Here is a 22129-nt window from a genome sequence, read left to right as displayed (position 1 = left end):
ACTGCTGGCCAAATGACAAAGGACCACAGCACGGATCTTATACGGCAACATGTTGCCCTTTATTAGGATAACACACACTGATTTACACCATTCAATTCATAAATATTTACACGTTTTAAGAGTGTCGCGTCCTCTATCCGATGGTCTCCTTCCAGGGCCTCGCCTTGCTGCTCGCTGCCTGGGAGACGGACTTGTCTTTGGCTGGCGCTGCAGTCTGCTGAAGGGGGTTATGGGTGAAGGTCTGCCTCAACGGACCTGGAGAGAGAGAGAGAGAGAGAGGAAAAAAAAGGAACAAACGCCCGATGCGAGCGTTTAATTCCGAGAATTGACGATCAGAGCGATGGCGCTCTCTAGTGTGCGACATGTGAAACAGCACTTCAGGGTGAAGACCACTTAGAAATAAATAAAGAATAGTTACCACCCAAATCTACCCCCCCCCCTTCCTCTGCAAATTGGACAGGACGGCACTATAGAAAATACTGATCTGGGGGGAAAATGTCCGTAAGTGTGATATCTGGGAGGAAGTCGTGGCCGACCTTTGGCAGCGAGGTCCAGGTGATTTTTGATTCTCCTCTCTCTCTCCTCCAACTGCTGGGCGAGCTGAGCGTTCTTCCACCCTGGAAAGAGAAAGTGATGCCAACACGGGAGAAACGAAGCGGGAAGAAAAGAAAAATCCTCATGGTTATCCAAACCCAATGTAAGCCTAACCCTACACTAGGGCTGAGTATTAACATTACATTTTCATGATACTGAAAAATATTGACAAAATAATAAAGACTGATGCACAGTCTGAACTACTAAAAACACATTTATTTATAAGTCGCATCGGACAAAAGCGTCTTACCTCAAATGACTTGATGCATAATGGGGTATTTGATTTTTTCGTCTTTTTCTTTTTGTTTTTAATCAATTTCCAATCACAATCTTTAAAATTAATCTCTTCAGCATCAGCCTTTTTTTTTTTTGTTTTTTTTATTTTAAAGCATTAGATCACCTTTACCTGTTTTCAGTAGAATTTAGGAACTGATATTGTGGCCCATGCATATCCGCGTGGTTCAGAGTGAGGAAAATGCTGTCAGACCATGGTGATTCCACCATCGCGGTGCCATTTCTGCCATTTTTAGTTCATTATAGATTATGAACATTTTAACATTTTAGTAACGTCCCATAATATTCACTCAACCCTGTGACCTGAAATACTTGGAATACGTCACATGTTCAACAAGAAGTGTCATCACCTGAAATCCCCTGAAGGCCGTGGGAAGAAGTAAAGCATGTTCTCTCATTCTTTTTCCTGTATTTTCACTGATATTGACGGAGAAGGTCACTCTCAATGTACGTACATACATTTTAGAATCATTACGCTGACAGTATTGCCCTAACACAATTAGCTTGAATGTTAGTTCGCCACTTTTTGCATATTTCTATTTCTCTTTTTGCAGCATATTCTATGCTGAAAAATCAACCCTGTCACTCATTTAAGCCATCTTCAGAAGACCCACCCTTCTGTATGCTGGCGAAGAAGCCTTCGTTTTGGGGCAGCGCGGAGGACGGGTGGGCGACCCGCTCGGGGATGTTGAGCTTCTCTCTGACTCGGGGGTGTCTGAGCAGGGCCACCTGGCCCAGGGAGAAGCAGTTGGATGTCAGCCAGTAGGTAAACACCGCCTGGGGGGGGGGAGAGAGAGAGAGAGAGAGAGAGGGAGGGAGAGATGGTAGGATGTCACCAGCGAGAAATGCCTTCTCTAGTGTAAACCGAGATAAAAAAAATTTAAGTTTTGGCTTAGTCAACTTCCCAATATGGTCCAGAATGGCCTGTTGTGGCTTAATTAGTAACCATTTATGGTTAAATTTAGTCACCCCGCATGAAAACCCACAATTTGTTATACTAAAGACAATGCAAGAACAACCAAATTTTATACAAAACTATCCCTTAAAAATACCTTTGAAAAGCAGTACACTCTGTAAACCACCAGATGGGGCCATGTATGACAAATAGAGTCAAGACTCAAGATTCTAATAGGGCACTCCCGAGGTCGTGTAAGGGACAAGCCCTGACTGAAGAGTCAGCAGAAATCAGTCTTTCTGTCGTAGAAAACTACAAATGAACGCCACCTTCAAAAGAGGAGGGTTTCGGCTATGAAGGCTGTGATTGGCTGGCTGAAAAGCGACATCAGAGCATAGCTAAACAAAGAAATTAGACTACGATTTCTGATTATTTTCTGACACAAAAAGAGGCAAGATATGTAAACGAGCAAACGCCCCGCCATGACTATAAAGATATGAGAACAAAGGAAGAAATCAGTTTGGGTTTCACGAAACCCACTCTGTACTTTTCTGATACATAATAAAACTTGTACACATCAGCTTTTGTTCTGTTCAAGTGATTTCTTCCAAGTTTGAAGGTCAAAGTAAGATGAGAGCGTCTGGCCGAGACAGTTTTTTCAAACCTTGGGCTGAGTTTTTTAACGAGCCCGAGGTGCAGGCTCTCTCCTTCACAGACCTCGGCCTGAATCTTTTTGACCACGTTAATCTAGAGGCTTTGATCTGAATCTTTTTGACTACGATAAAATCGGAAACAAAACCTTTCGGCCTGAATCTTTTAAGCGAAAACAGACCCTAATTCATTGTATTGGTAAAAGGGTGTTAATATTCCAACATTGAATTGTAATCACATTGGGCCAAGGGAACTTAAATTGGAAAGTTCAGTTTATACGCTGACTTAATAATCCAACACAACAATACTCACAATAATACACACAATCATTTAAACAAGCACACGTGAAGCTATGTAAATTCATCGACGCATCGCTAAGGGAAAAATCTAGACCATAAACTGAGGTCCAGCTCAAAAATGGTCGGAATTGCAGTCAACATCAACAGTAAAAAGAGAAAACTATTTTAAGGATTCTGAAGGCGTCGAGACCCACCGTGGGGAAGTTGATGGTGAGGGGGAGGATGACGAAAGGCATGATCCTAAACACAGTCTTCATGGCTCGCAGGTTGGGGTTGTCGATCCCGGACTCGGCACCCAGCTGAAAGAATGAAAGCAGACACTGTGAAACACATCGGTCAGAGTGGACGGATCAGACACATTGGTTCTTTTGTGTAGATGGGATCAGAAAAAGCCATTGACTCAAATTTGATCAGATACTGAAGATCTGTCCAGGGAAAAACATTCAAACAGCTAAACTATGTGACAAATAATCTCTCGAACTTGAACTTCTGACACTTTAACTTTAAGGCGGTAAAATCTGCACCAATAGTTCCCTCGCTGGACTAGGTGGGAGATCTTTAAGGAACAGGCAAGTCTCAAGTCAAGTTCCGAGTTGCAGTGTTTGGAATCAAGCAAATCGAGGAGAGTTCCTGCTAAACGTCAAGCAAGAAAAGGTCAAGTTATTGGACAGGTTAAAGAAATCCAAGTCATCTGAAATGCCAATGATTTGGAAAGTTCAAAATTAAATGCAGCACTCCCATTCTGCCACTAGATGTCCCTGTGGGTCTATGAAAGTGCAGTACACCAGGACCATAGTGTTTTGACTGTTTTTTGAAAGTAAAACGTAAATATTGAAGTCACGTCCTTTCGAGCCATCAGTGTCAAGTCCAGAGGGCAAAATATCAAATTGTAGTCGAGTCGAGTCGTGAAGTCGAGTCTTTCATTCATGGTCAACAATCGAATCAAATTGGGGAAGCAAGCGCATGATGGCTTCAGTGGATGTCACCTCCAGGATGAAGAACATGGTGCCGGTGACGGCCAGAGGCAGCAGGTAGAAAGGGTCTGCGGCTGTCAGGTCCGGGAACCACATCGCACCTCCCGTCTGCAGGCTGGGCACCGGGAGGTACGCCATCTTCCTCAGGGCGATGAAGAACGAGATGAAGACGGGGGCCTGGGCGGGACACGGACGGAGATTACATTTTATTTATTGATTTCCATTCATCAGCTTCGGTATTCCAAACAGTCAATGATGGAAACATTGTCGGGGACAGACCAACCTGAACCAAAGGAACCAGAAACCCACGGAGGGGGTTTACGTTGTGCTTCTTCTGGAACACGCTCAGATCTGTGTAGGCCTTGGCGACTGCGACACGGAAACAACAGCGCAAGAGAAACCAATGAGGTGGCGACACGGACAAAGACCACAATTGGTTTTATCCAAAGACCTCAACAATGAGCGATAACCATTTGCCGATGACGGCCGGTGCGCGCACGCGATATTTCATCTAAGCTCCACAGGACGATATCGTTGACTAAATCACTGCACCTAAGAAAATATTAAGAAAATAACACTGAAAACATTAAGAGAGTACATTAGCATGCATCGATAAAGTACTATCTTATTTCAATTTTTTTTTAAATCCCTTTATATATTTGCAAATATTGCACAACCACAACAATGTCAAGTGTTTTTTAGGTTATGTATATTTCTATTGTTTATTGGTTAATTGTATATTATGAGACTTCATTGGTGGTTGCTGATTGGTAGGCTTATTTTATTGTTCATTTCAGGTTAGATTCGGTTGTTTTATTTAAATTGTTTTTCTGTTATTGTTTGATTTATTTCATTTTAGTATGTCGGTTTTTATTGGATATTTATTTGTTATTCAGCTATATCGTACATTTACCAATTTTTCTACCAATTTTTCTATTATTATTATTATTCTTATCATTTTTATTTTATTGTTTATGGTTTTTGTACATTGAAAAATACGTGATTCTAGGTTGATCGCATTGTCTATCAGAAGGTTATTTTAATAGCCATTTTTATTCTTTATTGTATACATTTAGGTTTATTTGTATTGTTTATTCAAATTAATCCTCATCTTGACTGCATATTGCTGACTGTTTAAAAAGTCTAATGAGATTATGAGGAGGTATATTGTACAAGTCCAACTGAACATCAACATTGTGTATTGAACACTCACATTCAAATTTGTTTCCGCTCTGTTTGGCCTCCGTCATCCTGGTGGTGAGCTTGGTCATCTGGGGCAGCACGTTGTTCAGCTTGGCCGCTTCCCTCTGGCCCTTCACGATGACCGGAAACAAGGCCAGGCGCGCCAGCAGCGTTCCTGTGTGAGAGGAGGAGGCCAGAGCGGAAAACAGGCAGAGAGAATATGAAGAAACACAAACTGCAGGAAATAATGAACACAATACAATTCTCCCATGGGTTAAATTTCCATTTTTCTTTTGTAATTAAGTAGTGAGTGAATGCAAAAAGCCCACATTAAAAATGAACTCATTTGGGCTGTAGAAACTGCATGTTGATCTTTTTGGGAGGATTCGGAACTATTACGTTTCAAGGGAACATACAAACCTCTATGTATAATTAAAAAAATAATAATAATTATAATAAAAAGGTTTGCGTTGCGTCCTTGTACGTAGTACATGCCTCTGTAAAGGTTCTTAAATTGTATCTGGGCCGAATCGAATATCCTTATCCTTAATCATTAGCTGTGGAATGACCGTGAAGTCTAAATTGATGACACAAATCTGAAATGGTTTAGGTTCATTCTTGCATTATAAAATGAAATTCGAGGACTACTCTTTTAAGGCATTATTTCTTTGAATTTTCAAGGTCTTCATGCAAAACAAATAGAGTAAATTTTCAATGTGATCTTTATTAATCAAAATATAATTTGAGTCTCATTGTTTATTATTTTATTAGTATATCTAATAGTATACCCCAACATATCTATTATTAATCTCATTGTCACCTACTATTATAAGCGTCTATTTCCAACCATGCTGGATTGAATTAACATTTCCCTGGCATAATCTATGTCGTAAAAGCGATCCTGGATTTTTTTTCATTACCTAAGGATTTGAATAACAAAACCAGGAGGAATTGCAGGTTTTAATGAGCGTGTTTTTTTTTTTAAGGCTCAGCACAAAAGGGGCTATTTTCAAGGTATTGCGGTACTTCAATTTCTGAGAATGAAATTCAAGCACTTCAAGCAACGGGTAAGAAACCTGCTAATAGATTGTTTATCTTACCTGCGACGATGGCGCCCCACCAAGGCATGCCCAAGTCAATGTGCATAAACTCCAGCATGTTCTGGATCAGCCCGACTGGCGTGTGGGCGGCCAATCCCAGCTCTGCCAAGGTCGGCTCCGCAAGAGCTCCTTGAAGAACCTCGACTGCAGTCGGCGGAACCTCTGTCAGTTCCGTGATCAGCTGGCTGACGACAGGAGCCGGATCGGCAGCGACAGGGACGAGGGAGGAATCCAGAATGGATGTGGAGACGGAGGCTTCCACCGCCTCAGAAACCCTTTCAATCGGGATCTGGAAATGGCAGTATTCAAGACAAGAATTGTTATTATTAATTTTGTTGTGCAAGTAATGAGCCCAGATGTATTTTATTCGTATTGTGGCCTCACGACAACCTGCTTGGTTATTGACTGCGCGACGATCAGCGCGGGGTCAGTGAGCGCATTAGTGAAGTCCAGGACCGACGCCGAGTCCGAGGCTTCCGCAAGTGGAACATCCTCAGAAATCATTTCACTTGGGATCTGGTGAAATGACATCATTACCGCAGGGTTAAACTACTGAAAACACAGAGGGAGAAAAGTAAACAACTGATCAGATCAGTTTTTTATTAAAGAACCTTTAAACCAGCAATCATACCTGGGAGCTGTTGTGCCTGACTGCGACTGCATTAACCAGGAGAAATTCTCCGTTTCGGCGTCGACCAAGGAGAGCCCTGGCGGCAGGACTTCTGCACACAACCACCGTGTGAAGATGACATCGCTGGAGCATCCTCTAGTTGGAGATACAGAAACGTTTTTTTTAAGGGGTGAGCAATGCGCGTGCTAGTCACTACACCATAATGTAATCATAATAAGACATGAAATACTGTGATAGATAACGACAGAATTTGGAAGCCTAAATCACACTCCCCTTTAGAGGTCAAACCGGCCATTTATCAATACATGATCGAATTAGAGAATACAGTTATTTTACTTTGATTTTGAAGTTCCCATGGTCAGATCGGATTGGCAATGGTACCATTCTACAACTAGCTCTGCAGGAATTGAATAGATTTGTCTTCCTAGATTTCCTAGCGACAACACAACCCCCCAAGTATGTATATGTATGTAACAAATAAACCTCTTGAATATTGAAAACCAACACGTGGGGATAAAACACACTACAAATTAAAACGTGCATGTCTAAGGTGTAATAACTTTTACACAAAACTGCACATCTCTGGATGAGTTCAATAGAGGATGCACACAGGGAAGGCTTCTGTCTATTCAATACACTGTGTATAAATATTCATGGTAGGATTGCATCTGTATCTTAGGAAATGTTACAGTCTGTACATCACTGTACAAAACTTTAAAAATGTATTCATCCCCGACGCTGCACATTGTAAATACATTCTCTGTGTACACATTGTGTTGGTATTGTGCATACATATAAACACACCCACATACATACATGTATTTTTGCTGATATTTTCCGTGTATTGTATGTACATTTGTTTGTATTGAGTGTATGATTGCTATTAATATTAATATTATTATTATATGATACAAACAATAATAATAATGATGATGATAACACATCACACTCTTGTCCCATCAGCTCCTACAATGATCCAGCATAGTTTTGGTGGACTGACACTGCAGTTCAGTGCCATCAAGGCTGTCAAAGTCACAGAAAGCACGCAGGGCTGCCGGCCAGCTAGCAAGTTAGCAAGTTAGCTTCGGTGATCTACACATAATCGCCGCAAAACCAGGTGGGGGAACAATTAAAATGATCCGAATGACCGAGCCGACCTGGTTCCATGTCTCGGCTGGCGAACGATTCCCCGGGCCCGAGTTCCCGGTGTGTCTCAAGAAGCGTCTCGCTAGACAGCCCGGAGTCACCCCCGTCCTGATGGCGGCCATGTCTGCGTGACGTCACATAGCGTCACGCGTACGACGGAAAGGACTCGGGGACAAACGTTGATTAGGCGATGTGATATTTGCATAAAGAAAAGTTTATAACTACATTTTGATAGTATGTGACGGCATTAATTCAAAGCTTTTTCCTCGCAAATTAAAATCATTATAGTAAGCAGTGAGATACCTACCTGGCCCTGAGAGCCCAACGCACTGCAGCTTAACAAAACAACTAATGCAAACAGACAAAACACAAATGCAAAAGCCACAACATAAAGGAAGTGAGCCGCACCGATTTATTTGCAATGAATTATATTAAACTGAAGGATTTTGGGTGACACGATGCATTGCACTGCTGCCTCACAGCAAGAAGGTCCTGGGTTCGATTCCCGCCTGGGGCGCTGTTGGCACCGTGCGCCGGGCAGGTTGTCTCCCAAATAGGAGCCTTTCTGTGTGGAGTTTGCATGTTCTCCCCCGTGCTCACATGGGGTTTCCTCCACCTCACGTCAGTAAGGACCCCCCCCCCCCAAAAAAAAAACATGCACCCATCATCGTCTGACCAGCGATGGACACTCATCACCAGGTCACTGATTTGTTCCCAGGGAGTGAGTGTGAGTGTATCCCCGTGAACAAATCAGTGATTCGTATTGATGTGTTTTCTCAAGTTGCGGCGCGTTGAGTCGAGTTGAGGTGAGCAGTGTTGAGGTAGATGAACTAAAGCAACGTTACTGTGTTGAAAGTATACAAAACTGAATCAACTTAATTCATTACAGATATTTGAAAAACGGTCTTGTGCACATCAAGTACTTGTACTTATACCGTCCACCACTGAACATTATAACTCTCCCCTCAGGGATCAATCAACTAGGATGTCGACCAATCAATCAATCAATCAATCAATCACCATTCAAAACAACACAAATTGACACGTAAACGGGTGATATTGTGTTTTTGCATTTATTTGGCACATTGGATGAAATATTTCGACTTTATTGTCATTACACAGAGTCCAAGTACTGAGGCAATAAAATGCAATCTCTGCATTTCCCCCATCCTAGTCATTGACCGGATCGAATCGGCAATCTCTCCGATCACTAAAGACCCGCTCTACCTCCTGCACCCCTGCCCCCAGATCAACTTCAAATCAACTTTTTTGGTGCATTTCAATTTCATATTTTCAAGGTTATTTTATGTATTCTATGCTTATTCATAGTGTCCAGAAAGCACTATAATGCCAATGTCATAGAGAGACTCAAACCTAGACATTATTAGTCACATGCATATGTCATGAATACTGTAACTGCTTACTTCCCTACAGCAATGTCTTTTTTTAATTTCAAAATGATTGAAAAGGGTAATTAACACTCAAATTTTCCAAATTTACTAGATTATCTTTTTTTTAAGAGGATATTGAGAGGATCATGTATTGTGTTTCTTGCCTATGGCCTTTATTGTCTCTATGTTTATGTTGTATAATGAATGATTTGTTTGAATAATGAATAACTTATTTATTATGTATTTATTATAAATAAATATCCTTTTGAAGAAAATCACATTTTTGTTCAGCTTTATGTCACTGATCCGTCATCATCTTTAGTTCCATCCTCAATGTCTCTCTGAGAAGCTACGTCTTATTCTGATTGTGTTCTCGGAGAGAAGCACAGAAGAAAGCACCCGGGTGTTTTATTCTTCTCCTTTCTTATTCTCTTTTTCTCATTTTCACTGTTTTCCTCCTCTTCTCGCTTTCTCTTGCTCATTTGTTGGGAAGCACAGTCGCTTGACCGTTCTCCTAGATACCTGCCTCTGTTCTTCTGCCTGTCTTTCTTTCGGGGGAGGCGGAAAGGCCATGTTTCACCCCCGCTGCTCTTCTTCTGCCTGTCTTTCTTTGGGGGGCGGCAGAAAGGCCATGTTTTTACCCCCGCTGCTCTTCTCTGCCTTTCTCCCATCGTCTCCCGATGCTGCGCTGCTTGTCTGGACGCCATGATGCCCCCCCTTCCGACTCCAACGTCAGATCGTCAAATTGTTTTAATAAAGCCTCTGTGTGGGGCACATATTTACCCTTCACACTTTCTCTCCCTCCCTTTGCAGCCTCCTCTTCACTCTGTATTTTCAAGAGACCTATTTCTGTCTCTTGAACACTGGTTTCCTTCACACCATCCGGGCGTATCTTTCCTCCTCCTCCTTACGCACCACATTGAATGACCTTACTCCATTAGTTGCACCGCCTTCAGTTCCTTCCTTGACATTGTCGCATCTGGTCTCTGTTTCAATTCCCTCCGATGCTTTGCAGCTCCGACTGCACACATCTCCAGTCTTCCCCTGAGCTTCCTTTGGGTCTACTTTGCTATCCTCCACCTGTGGCTTCATCGCCACGGCTTCATTTGACTCATCCTCACTGCCCTCCTCTTTATCTACCCTCACATCATTTACTCCACCTCTACTCTCCTCCTTATCCTTGTCTGAGCTCTGTCTGAGGTCGGGCCGGCGGTCTGATTTTCTCGTCCTGATCTGCGTCTACGTGGCCTTCCTCAGGGCGGACGGAAGAGTCCAAGGAAGAGTCACCTTCTCTGGAAGGCATTTCCACGAGACTCCTGCCTTCTTGTCTTTAACGCTGCCCACTGCTCCATCCCCTGTTTCTGTCCTAACACTATCAAGTGTTTCTGGTTCTTCCTTCATTTCTCCCATTTGAATCTCCTCCCCCTTCTCCCTGTCATTTACATCACCATCCCAGTCCGACCCCTTCAATTTAGGTTCCTCCACGGACTGCTCTTTGTTGAATTCCTGAATAGGTGTGTCGGGAGCATTCGCTGGGGGGAGACGTTAAAATGGCAATGAACATTCAGGAAAATTACAAAAAAAAATCATCATCTAATTTGTGATTTATTACAGCTTCACCAAATAGGAATGATATGTTGAAAGTGATTTCAGACTGCTAGACTCGCAATTTGAAGATGTTTCTTTGGGTTTAACCTCCAATGAGGATTCACAGCAATGGTTTTTACTGAATACCAAATTTCACCATTATTTTATGCTATAGAGTGGTACTGAAACTTTTTTTCAGAGCGCCCCTTCCCAGGATATCAAGGACTTGAAGCCCCCCTCCCCCACAAAAAGTCACATACAACGTAATTCATAGTAAAGCAGGTGGAGCAGTTACATTCATTTCTGGCTGTTGTTGCCTATTCACACAGACTAAATGTTGCAGGACGTTGCACAACAAATGAAAAAAAAGTGAAATTAATAAACTATAATTCTATTAGATTGAGAAACTTTTGAAAAAACATATTTTGTGAAATGTTATTAGTCATTTCAAATGAGTCCTTCAAATATATATAAAGGCCAACTTTTTTTAAACTCTTTCATCATCTCTGTGCCAGCCTTGCAATTCCTCTGCGCCCCACAGTTTGAATACCACTGCTACACATGAATCACATTTATCTTTGAATAATTACAAAATGAATATCAACTGATAGTGACGTTAAACTTGTTTTCAAACTTACCTTTCTTTTTCCTGTACATTAGAAGATAGGCAGTGTTGGATCTGGAAAAGGAAATAACGGTCCATATCAAACTGGGTTCATGTCATTTATGAAAATCTACAGAGAGAATGGAAGTTGGTTGATAGTTGAGCAATTTAAAAGAATTCAATTTACTTTTTTATGCCTGCCACTGGCATGTCAGTCTGTTGGAAGAAAAAACAACAAAAGTAATGACCACATCATGGTTGATATTTGAACAACAGGCTGCTCTCTACTGTTCCCTCCAGAGTAAATGAGATTCAGTGCCACCAGAGGTAACACCATCTTACCGGACTGACTGAGGCATCATTAAACTTGTACCATCTGCCGTTATCCTGAGACTTGATTGTGGAGGTGTAATGTCCACCTCCAAGACTCCCCATGTGGTCCACGACAGCAAATATTTCATACAGCTGGTTCTGATTCTGACCCCCCAAAAAAAACAAACAAACAATCAAGTCAAGCAGTGCAGCCCTAGTGCGTCCCCTGGGGGGGGGGCATGACATTGATTTTTTGCGAAATACATTTATATAAAATACACATAAACACATATTACCCCTGGTAACTGGATGGTATCAGGCACTTCCACACAGCTCAGTATTTTGATGTAGGCCATTGTAAGGTAGTCAAACTCAAACCTCTTGAGCAGCAGCATCAGCACCTCTGGATGCTCCTTCACCTCACATTCCTGTTGGAGGCACGCAGATATAAATAAAGGATGAAGAGGGAGAATGTCTTCCTTCCTTTCTATATGAAATGTTTCATTTCACCAGAGGCTAAATTTGCAACAACTTCTCTGTCATGTGTAGATGTTTCACTCCCAAATCTTACAAGGCCTTTTGAAACACTGGCATATTATCTCTCTCCCACTGTTTGCCCCACAGAGAAAAATTTCTATTACAGCACACTTGTGGCCACTGCGCCCGGTATAGAAATACAAGGGGAACTCGTCATTTAAAAGGGGTCCTATGATGCTCCGTTTTACACAAGTTACTATAGGTCTCTGAGGTCGCTGAAAATACCACTCCGATTATGCATTTGAGCCATTGTGACATGCCTCTAAACCATTGCGTTCCAGCAGGGTGTGTTTCAGTGTGTGTAGCTTTATTCGTAAATGAGCAGCCAAGCCCCTAGTTCTGAGCCAATGGGGTTTGAGCACAAGTTTTGGGCTCTGTGAGCCAACGGGGTTTGAGCGTTACTTATTTATTCGGTAAACTTTCACCGATTTCACCTTATCAGTCCACTAAAAACTGTTTCTGAATGTATTTGAAGAATACATACAAGAAAGAAGCGAAATAAGAGGAATAAACAATCCAGTTGTGGAATCTTCCCACATATTAGATCTACAAGGTCTAATTTGAAAGTTTGTGCCGAGTTTGGCTGCCCCCTTGAGCTACGGTGTCCTCAAAGTGACACAACGTATAAACTGCTGCATCCAATGAATTTCCTTCATGTCCTGTTAAGATCATACATACTGTGGCAAGTTGTTTGCAATATTTAGAATGACCCAGAAACCTTTAGAAAGTTTGTACAGCTATATACGTTTACTGCTCATTATCTAAGTTGCATAACCTCATGAATGTCCACCGCCGAAACTGTTTCAATGCCTCTTATCTCTGTGATCATGCTGCTGTATTGTAGCGACTTCACGTCTTTGCTTAATTATTCACTGGAAGTTGATAGCAAGACTAGTCGTAGTACAAGGCCAGTGTTTTAGTCCAGTTGCAGCAGCATGATAAAGTGAACAAAGCCTGCGTTTATGACATTTGAGCAAGCATGTGTTTACGTCTACTTTTTAGAAAAACCAGTGAGTGCAATATTGTCATCGTTATTCATTTATACAACATCAGACACATATTACCTTCAAGTTTCTTATAGTTTTTCAAATTAGAAATGTTCTTACAAAGCTTGCATCTGCTTTGGCCTCACAGTGGTTACAATACAGTTGGTCATCTCCAAAGACTCGCGATGGACTGAAAAATGCCTCCAAACCATCCACCTGTAAGAAGCGTAATAATTATTCCACAAATTTACTTTGCTTATGTTTCCAGTGATTCTTTGCCAGTGGTACTCCAACTTTTGTTTGTACATGGTTGTTTAAATATGTTATACAGTATATGTGTTTCTATAGCCACATACGACACTGTAGTTTGAGCCATCCTTAATTGGAAGCTGCAGACTCCAAAATCCACCTTCTGTATCAGTTCTTTGGTTGCAGCCACAACAAACGATGCTGTGGATTAATTTGCCATGGAAGATCTGTGAACAGACAAAGCACAACGTGGTCAAACGAGCGGCGTTTCTGTTTGTAACTGCGTACTTAAATATTTGCCGCGTAAAATCGAGGACCTACCCGAGACGCCTCCAGGCTGGAATTACTCAGAATCTTTTCAAAATACTCGGCTGCATCTTGTTGCTTGTAGACTGAAAAGTGCATTAGTTGTTACTTTGGACGGTCGATCAAAGACGGTTGATTGACTCACAACGCAGGCCTACTGTTACTTTGTGAAAGGATGGGTTCCACTTTTTTCCACCCAGGCCTTCTTGAAAAGCTCACAATATTCAAAATATGTTTGAAATATACACCAAGGTACAGTATGTGGGACCACAATGTGAGTTTCACGTTTTCAAAAAGTAGATCGGTTGTTTTTATTTAGGACTTAAACGTTTTTCCCATTGAACTGTATTGAAGCACTTGCAGCAGAGTGGTAAGTTTCTCAATAGTCAAGCATTGTGCGAGGTTGTTATAATCTGTTATAAATTATGAAACCCAACACTTTAATAAGATAGGATAAGATAGTACATTATTTATCCCCCGAAGGGGAAATTCAAGTCTTAAGGCATAGGTTGAGAAATAGCGAACCTATCCTTTAATATTTTGATTTTCACCCACCTTTTTGGATCCCCAGTCTTCTTGTGATGGCATGCGTTTCTGTTGTGTGTCTCTTGAGCGTCTCAAACAAGATGTTAAGCTCAGAGTCGATATGCGTTGTGTGGGGATTGTCATGGCAGTATCTACAGTAACAAATATATATACGTGTGATTAGAAGTTTAACCTTGACAAGAGCTGATATCAAACTACTGCGTTTAAGGTTAAAGTGGTAATCCATAAGATCGTCTGTTTTGGGAGGGTAACACTAGACACATTTCTTTGAATTTCATTCAAAACTGCAACGTTGGTGGGGATATTTCTCCATTGTTCTTTTTGGATGTTCATCCATATCAACAGTTTACTGGCAACAACTGGCTTCACTTCTTTATCGAATTCACGGCAGCTGCCTTTCACATGCTGCGAGCCAGATCAGCGGGTTTCTGCCTGGAAAGGCGAACGCCGCCACGGTCGCCATCATAAAAGTAACAATGGATGACTGTTTCTTATAAAGTGCCAACTAAATAAATATGGAATACATATGAAGCATGAATCTTCTAGATTACCAGTGCAAAACCAGAGTTTTGTGTTTTGTGTTAATTATTTTACATTTGTGAAAGAAAAAAAGGAAGAAAATGGAATAGGCCGACATTATAGATCCATTTGAATCCTCTCTGATGCTTTTTTTTCTTTATTTGTTTGTTTACTTGTGCAATCATTGCTTTATTTCATTTTGCAATTGCTTAATTCATTGTTTAATGTCTGAAGAAATTGTACCTCTCTTTCACTTTTTAGTATTTTTTTCCTTTTTTTATCATAATGTACGCCAAAAAAACATTATTACATTTCACTGCAAATATGTATGAAAGTATGTATATGTATGTGACAAATAAAAATCTTGAATCTTGAATCTTGAATCTTGAAACCTTTCAAATGGTGCACATTTGAAAGTTCAGTAGTAAAGATCAACATTGTAAAATGCAGCAGAGAAACATAGAATTAACATGGGATCAGAGTTCAGGGGAAAAACCACCCTGCACAATGCAAAGATAGAAAACAAAACATACTTCTCCACAGCCTCTCTGAAATCTTTGGTCATGAACAGAACTTGCAGCACACTGTTGAGATAGCAAGTTGCTCCTTGGTTTCTCAAGCCGTGGTAACACACTGCGGGGGGAGAGGCTTTAATATTGGATATAAACTGAATAACTAATACAATTTTTCATACTTTAAATCAAACACTATACCTTGAGAGTCTGAATAGTTCGTAGATTGCTTTTTTTTCTGACGGCGCACCACATTGTTGTCCTTTGAATCAAACCACATAGGAAACTTATATTTAGGTTATGATCATTTATAATACACGAAAAGGACAGAAAAGAGATATGCGCCATTTTTTAGTGCCACGGACAGTATTGGCAGAGATGCACTTGGTGGTGACGGGTGAAATATCCTAAAATACAGCATCTTGATCAACTGACCGTTTCCAGAAAGGAAGTTGAGCGTCTTTCTTCCCCGGGCTGAGTGAAGCGCTCCGGGCTGCCTCCGCCGTTCGCAGCAGCATCATCCTTCTGTTCAGCAACATGTCATGTTTTCGAAGAATAAATACATCATGCTTAAGTTATTTATTTACTGTTTTTATTTGAAGTAAAACGATTAAATGATCCGTTCAAATTGCACCGTCGTGGTTCGCGACTCGGGCAGATGCGAGCGCCTCTCCGCATTATAATGAAATGGATCATTTATCGACCAGTATTTATTTAAATTTACATTAAAATGAATTGGGTAAATGTAAGTACAGTAAATGGCAAGGAAGAATGACACGATGTAGGTACTAAGTTTCTATTGCTGGCTTTACTTTCTCTTTCTGATTTCCTCTCTAAAAACAAGGACTTTTCACTCAACAACAACACACTGGGTGCGTCGACAACGCACCCGCATCTGTGTTTTATCAATGGAATCAATAAAAACAAATAAATAAAATCATCTCAATCAATCAAATGAATCGTGGCTCGGCGCTGTGGGCCCGAATGTATCGAACGAGACGAACATAAAACATTACCTTAGCCCTTTTTTCAATCGCAGAGACGCTTGTTTGTTCTCTTTTGCGACCCTGTTTCTCTCGCCCTTCGCGCATGGTCGCGTCTCACGTCTCACGCGTCAAGATTCTGGTGGAGAATATACTTACAGTTTCGAATTGAACACATCAGCCCTCATTGGGCAAGAAGAGATCGTGCATTTCATAGAGTAGGAAATACTTAAGACAAATGTCTTAAACAATATCAACAACAACAACAACAGCAATAATAATAATAATTATTATTATTATTATAATAATGATAATAAAAATAATAATGATAATAACATTACTACTACTACAAATAATAAAAAATGTTATAACAATAACAACAACATTTGTACAATTATTATAACCCATACCAAACCAAATTAGATTGACTTTGTTGACCACTTTGTTTCCTTGATTGATTCATAAGGCAAACCAGACAACATACTTTTAAGCACTTGTAGTGCAACGTTTATTGAAGGTTCCAATTTCACTGCATATATGTAGGAAAAGTATGTATATGTAAGCGACGAATTAAAATCTTGAATCTTGAATACTTCAGAAAGTCGGAAGACAGAGGGGACGGGCAAACACGTCGAACGAACGTCGCCAAAACGACAGAACTTGAGCGGCTCGATGGAGCCGCTTGACGGACGCATCCTCGGCCATCACAGCCCCCCAGGAACCCTAATCACCATCTGGATGATGGACAGGTGCTGCACCCCGTAGGACGACAGCAAACCTCCTTCCAGCATCTTGCTCGTGAAGATCAACCGGATGGTCTCCACATCGGACCCTGGGCGTGGAAACAGGATAAAGATTTATCGACCCAATCATCATATATACATCACACTAACAAAACAAGACAAAACAAAACAAAACAATATCAACCACGTTTTCCGAGGTCACTTGAACGCACCATTAGCCGTATCCCAGTCCAGTTTCTATTCAACGTCAGTACGTTTTGCGTGACTTGTTCCAACTTTTGTCGGGTTCTCTCACCAAATCAAGTCCGTTCACACTTTATTGACGGAGCGCATTTCATGGTGGTGTTATTGCCGAGCCTACGACGGAGCGGGACCTGTGCGTGTATGTGGAGTACCGAACGGGTGAAGGTGCGCGACGCGTACCGGCGTTCCCCGGGAGTCTCTCGGCGATCTTCTGCTTGAGCTGCAGCACGGTCATGCTCTTCATCTGCTCCTCCGTGTTGCACAGGTCCACGGTGAACTTCTCCCCCTTCAGCCCGATCACCGTCACCTGGTAGATTTTACCCATTTCGCAGCAGCTCGGCGGCGGCGGTTTCCGAAGGAGAGCGACCGTGTGTGGGACTCCGCCGTGTTAAGTGCGCTCCATCACTTTCACTTTCACCGCTTGTGGAAAACCATAAGCGGTAAACCATATTTATTTTCTTTTTTTTTACATTCTTTCTGTCTGCCCCCGCCCCCCATAAATATTTTCTCATTTTCAACTGGAAATAATCTGATGTTATTCATGTCTATGTTGTTTTGTCTTGAACGGGATACGAAAAGGGTTCTCGAGGAGATGGGGGGCCTTGTCATAAATAAAAAGTTTGGGGGAACCCATTGGATAACAGACTTTATCACTTTATTTATTAGGGTAAAAACTAAAGAGACAAAAGCGCAGGAAAGATATGACAAAGAATTGAAATTGATCAAATATTTTGAGAGGGTGGATTATGTTTTGCTTTTTGTTCATACTGTGTGAGTCATGAGCCTTCTGCTGTTTCTGTCAGTGGTGGTAATTTTCTACCCAGTAACAGGGTTATGGAAATCCCCTGTAAATACGGTTGCTCTTCTTATCGGAATTGTACCACGCCCAAGCACCTAGGACTTGTAACTTTCAGTTTGCAGTTTGTTAAGACGCATACATACAAGAGACAAGATAGAAAAAAATAAGATAACGTAACAACAGTAGAGAAAAAAATATATATATATATTTTACAATATTTCAAAAGATGACTTCAAAATCAAACTTCTAGTCTTTCAAATATTGTTATATTAATATAATATTTTCTTATTTTCTTATAACATTACCTGTTACGCACAAGTCAAATCATTATGATTATTACGATTATGATTATTAGCACATCATTTATTATCATTGATAATAAAACAACAATGTTATTATCAGTTGTTATCATCATCAACAATGATATAACAATAATGTTATTGTTATATGTTATGTTATTATTATTATTATTATTATTATTATTATTATTATTATTATTATTATTATTATTATTATTATTATTATTATTATTATTATTAATAATAAGAACAATAATAATAATAATAATAATAATAATATCATCATCAATAATAATCGTGGTCCAGGCAGTTTGTATTTGTTTGATAGGTATGTCACAAACACCTTGTGGTTGAAGTTCCATTCAAATCAATCCACATACGGAGCAGATATTAATGCAAAACCGACCAAATTTGATCAATATCATAGGGTTATAGGCTATGTCCAACACGGCTAAAAGTATCTGACTAAGTATCAGATAGTTTTGGATTTAAAAATTCTGAGAATGTTCTATGAACAATATCAATAGGGTATCAAGCCCTACGGAATGTACCACTAATAATAATAATAATATTATTATTAATAATAATAATAATAATAGTAATAATAATAATATTATTAATAATAATAATAATAATAATAATAACATTGTTATTTTTTATGATTATTATGATTATGATTATTATTATGATGAGTATTATTATTATTATTATCAATAATAATAGTATTACTAGTACTGCTGCACTACTACTACTACTACTACTACGACAACAAGTAATAATAATAATAATAATAAAACAACAATGTTATTATTATTATCATCATCATCATCAACAATAATATTACGACTACTACTAATACTAATAATAAAAAACAATAATGTTGTTCTTATTATAATTAATATTATCAATAATCATAATATTACTACTACTACTACAACCAATACCACTACTACTCATAATAATAATAATAATAAAAAATAACAATGTTATTATTATTTTCAATAATAATAATAATATTACTACTACTTATTATAATAATAATAATAATACTTCAGAGAATAAATAAATAAATAGATGCATTATAATCCTTAAGTTTCGAGCTATGATTTCATGTGGTTTATTGGAAATCCATGAGTCATTGTCCTTTTAGAAAGTGAAAGCGATACCTATTAGATAAAAAAAAAATTGTGGGGACATGCGCAGCGCGTGTTCTAGTCCCGTTTCCTGAACCTCATACAAACGGCGTCGGCAAAGGCTGCAAGAAGCTCCTGCGAGGATTTAAACATGAGTCTGCTTCTACCTGGATCCGCTTCGTGAGTAACGAAAAGCAACCAAAGTTGTCGAATCCAAATAAGACACACACTAAGAAGGGGAGACATGTTTTGTACCTTTAAGAAAACAGGAATTCTCTCCATCTCTTTTGACTGTTTGTTATTATTCTCCAACCTTGCATTTAACCGAATGTCATCAGTTGTTTCCACCCATAAACCCATTCATTCTGTAACTCCTCCTAGACTGTGTCATGTCTCGTTTGCGAAGGAAAATGTGACCTCGAACATTTCCTGAACGAAACGACGATTTGACGTTGTCAAATAGTTTTGCCAGCAAATCCTATTTTCTCCTTCACCTGTCTCTGTTGGGACCCTCAGCCCCGGAGGATGGGGACCTGGCGCAGAGGGCGGAGATGTCCTGCGGTCACGCCGTCACCCCCGAGTCCCTGACGGCCTGGTGCCGCAGCTTGCTCGACCAGGTGGGATCAGGCGGGACCAAGGAGCCCGATTGTCTTGGCTTACCGGAATAAGCGGAAGGGTCATCATTAAATTCCCCCGGGAAACAACGTGAGGGGCCATTTAATATGGAGCTATGGGAGGCGGTATTAAACGATTCGATGACCCAGATAATGTACAATTCGTCACGTTTTGTGAAACCATTACGACGTCTTTGTTTAAAATCAGGACGTAGCCAGGAACATTTACAAGTTGCACTTTCCAATGTGATTCCATTTTTAGCCATGGCCACAACTTTGGGCTGCTGATCAAATGGCAGATTGCTTCTCCTGCTAAGGTCCCAGGTTCTGTCCCTCGTTTGGGCACAGGACCAAGATGAACAAGCCCAAAGTGTATTACAATGCACATTTACACACACAGAAATAATGTATGTAGAGCATCCATACCTTATACAGACAACAAACAAATAAGTTTAAAAAGCTGTTTCAGGTCCGCTCCAAGAAGGCATGAAAGACACGAAAGACAGGCATGAATGAGTCAACTCTGTGTTCGGGAGGTCATCACTGATTTCTTTATTTGTGCAAAAAATAAAAATACTTCCTTAATACAAAAGAGATGCAAAACTGAAATGTATGTTAAAGAACAGCTGCCGTCATCTTGCAACTTGAGAGGGTTACCTGGCGGCATCACTGAACCTCACTTAACGCCCCCAAAAAAGGTCAAACCTCACACTTTGACTGTGACAACATCTACATAGGAGCAGCCTTGGATTTTCAGGTAGAACTAGAGGTTGCAGGTTGGGAACTCTCAGCTTGCAATGGTTGAATACGCTGAGCAGATTTGTTGTGAAGTCCAGGGTTCGGTATTTTCCAGCAGTAAAAAAACTGTCAGCACGGAACTCCTGACGCGTTGGGTGGTAATGACACGTTGCCTTCTCTGTCACTCCAGGGCCAGTATAAATTCAAGTGCCCTGCCCTAAAGGAGGGCACCTTGCAGAAATGCAACAAGGAGTGGCCTTATCAAGAGGTCCGCCGCCTGGCTGTTTTGACAGCTGAAGAGATGCAGCACTTTGAAGAAAACATGGCCCGTCTGGCTGCCACACAATTTTGCGAATTTAAAGCGGTGAGTGTCCTTCTTGTGTGCCACCCTTAAGCGAAGCGACCTGTTGAAAGAAAAGATAACAAGAGCTGTGGATGTTGGTTACTGTATTCCCCTTTCAACACTTTCTGATATAAAACTGCACTTTAATACTTCACTATACTTTTATTTTGTATATTCTTACTTCTGACCTCATCCCTAAATAGTGTCCCGGGTGCAAAACCTATGTGGAGAGAGAGAACCTGGGCAATCTCTGTGTCCAGTGCACTCTTTGCGTGGCGGACAAGAAGCTAATGAGGCAGTTCTGCTGGCAGTGTCTGAAGCCGTGGAAAGGGCGCGCGCCGCGCTCAGACCGCTGCGACAACGACGGCTGCGTCAACCTCGACCTTGCCATTCTGAAGAGCTGCGGGATGACCACGCTCCCCGCGGTGGAGGGGGTCCACGCCTGCCCCTCCATCAGAGCCTGCCCCACGTGCGGCCAGAAGGTGGAGCACGACCGGAGCGGCTGCAAGAACATCATCTGCCCCCGGTGCCAGATCGAGTTCTGTTTCATGTGTCTGAAGCTCACTCCTGAGTGCTTGAAGGAAAGCTCCTACTTCATCCCCTGCAAGGGCGGAGTCGCCCCGAGGCAAACCTCCATACCCATATGGCGTAGAAGCTAAGAAAATGAAATACACTGAGAAATTATCCAATCCAGCACGCTTTCAGAATTAATGGAATAGTCTCTATTGCTACGACTTAATAATGTAATCTAAGATGTTTCTGCCAAATAGAAGTTAACCTGTCAATTAGAGCTTGAATGACTATGCATGCATTCATAAATAATAAAGTTTATATTCCATTCATGTGGGGTGCATGTTTGTTTGGTTCACCTAAACACCTGACTAGTGGGACTACTCTCAGTCCTGTCCCTGTCCACAAT

At 40.8% G+C, this 22129-nt stretch overlaps 2 protein-coding genes across 2 annotated transcripts; one reads left to right on the top strand and one right to left on the bottom strand.

Moving 5' to 3' along the window:
- Positions 1–35: 35 nt before the first annotated feature.
- oxa1l (OXA1L mitochondrial inner membrane protein) lies at positions 36–7910 on the bottom strand. Its single transcript, XM_080022967.1, has 11 exons — positions 7778–7910; positions 6621–6755; positions 6380–6505; positions 5990–6278; positions 4921–5064; positions 3991–4076; positions 3720–3884; positions 2928–3032; positions 1503–1665; positions 537–617; positions 36–255 (listed from the first exon to the last, which is right to left on the bottom strand). Exons 1-11 carry the CDS (start codon positions 7886–7888, stop codon positions 134–136), a joined length of 1527 nt encoding a protein of 508 aa, XP_079879093.1. The 5' UTR covers positions 7889–7910; the 3' UTR covers positions 36–133.
- Positions 7911–18820: 10910 nt separating this feature from the next.
- Positions 18821–21869, top strand: LOC307247081 (E3 ubiquitin-protein ligase RNF19A-like; the record flags this gene model as incomplete). The annotated part of the gene is made up of 4 exons (XM_080023146.1): positions 18821–18839; positions 20032–20132; positions 21058–21231; positions 21414–21869. 4 exons carry the CDS (start codon positions 18821–18823, stop codon positions 21867–21869), a joined length of 750 nt encoding a protein of 249 aa, XP_079879272.1.
- Positions 21870–22129: the final 260 nt, after the last annotated feature.

The sequence above is a fragment of the Zeus faber genome, assembly GCF_960531495.2.
Source record: "Zeus faber genome assembly, chromosome: 22".
NCBI lineage: Eukaryota > Metazoa > Chordata > Actinopteri > Zeiformes > Zeidae > Zeus > Zeus faber.
The sequence above is the reverse complement of the archived record's forward strand: the minus strand, read 5'-3'. Positions and strand labels throughout refer to the sequence as shown.

What these genes read in the sequence shown, in the direction of transcription:
- oxa1l (XM_080022967.1), bottom strand. Translation starts at nt 7,888, where the DNA reads ATGGCCGCCATCAGGACGGGGGTGACTCCGGGCTGTCTAGCGAGACGC. An exon ending in GAGCGGAAACAAATTTGAAT is followed by an intron (nt 4,077 to 4,920) that starts GTGAGTGTTCAA and finishes TCCGTGTCGCAG; the next exon opens with TCGCCAAGGCCTACACAGAT. An exon ending in TTCTGGTTCCTTTGGTTCAG is followed by an intron (nt 3,885 to 3,990) that starts GTTGGTCTGTCC and finishes TGTCCCGCCCAG; the next exon opens with GCCCCCGTCTTCATCTCGTT.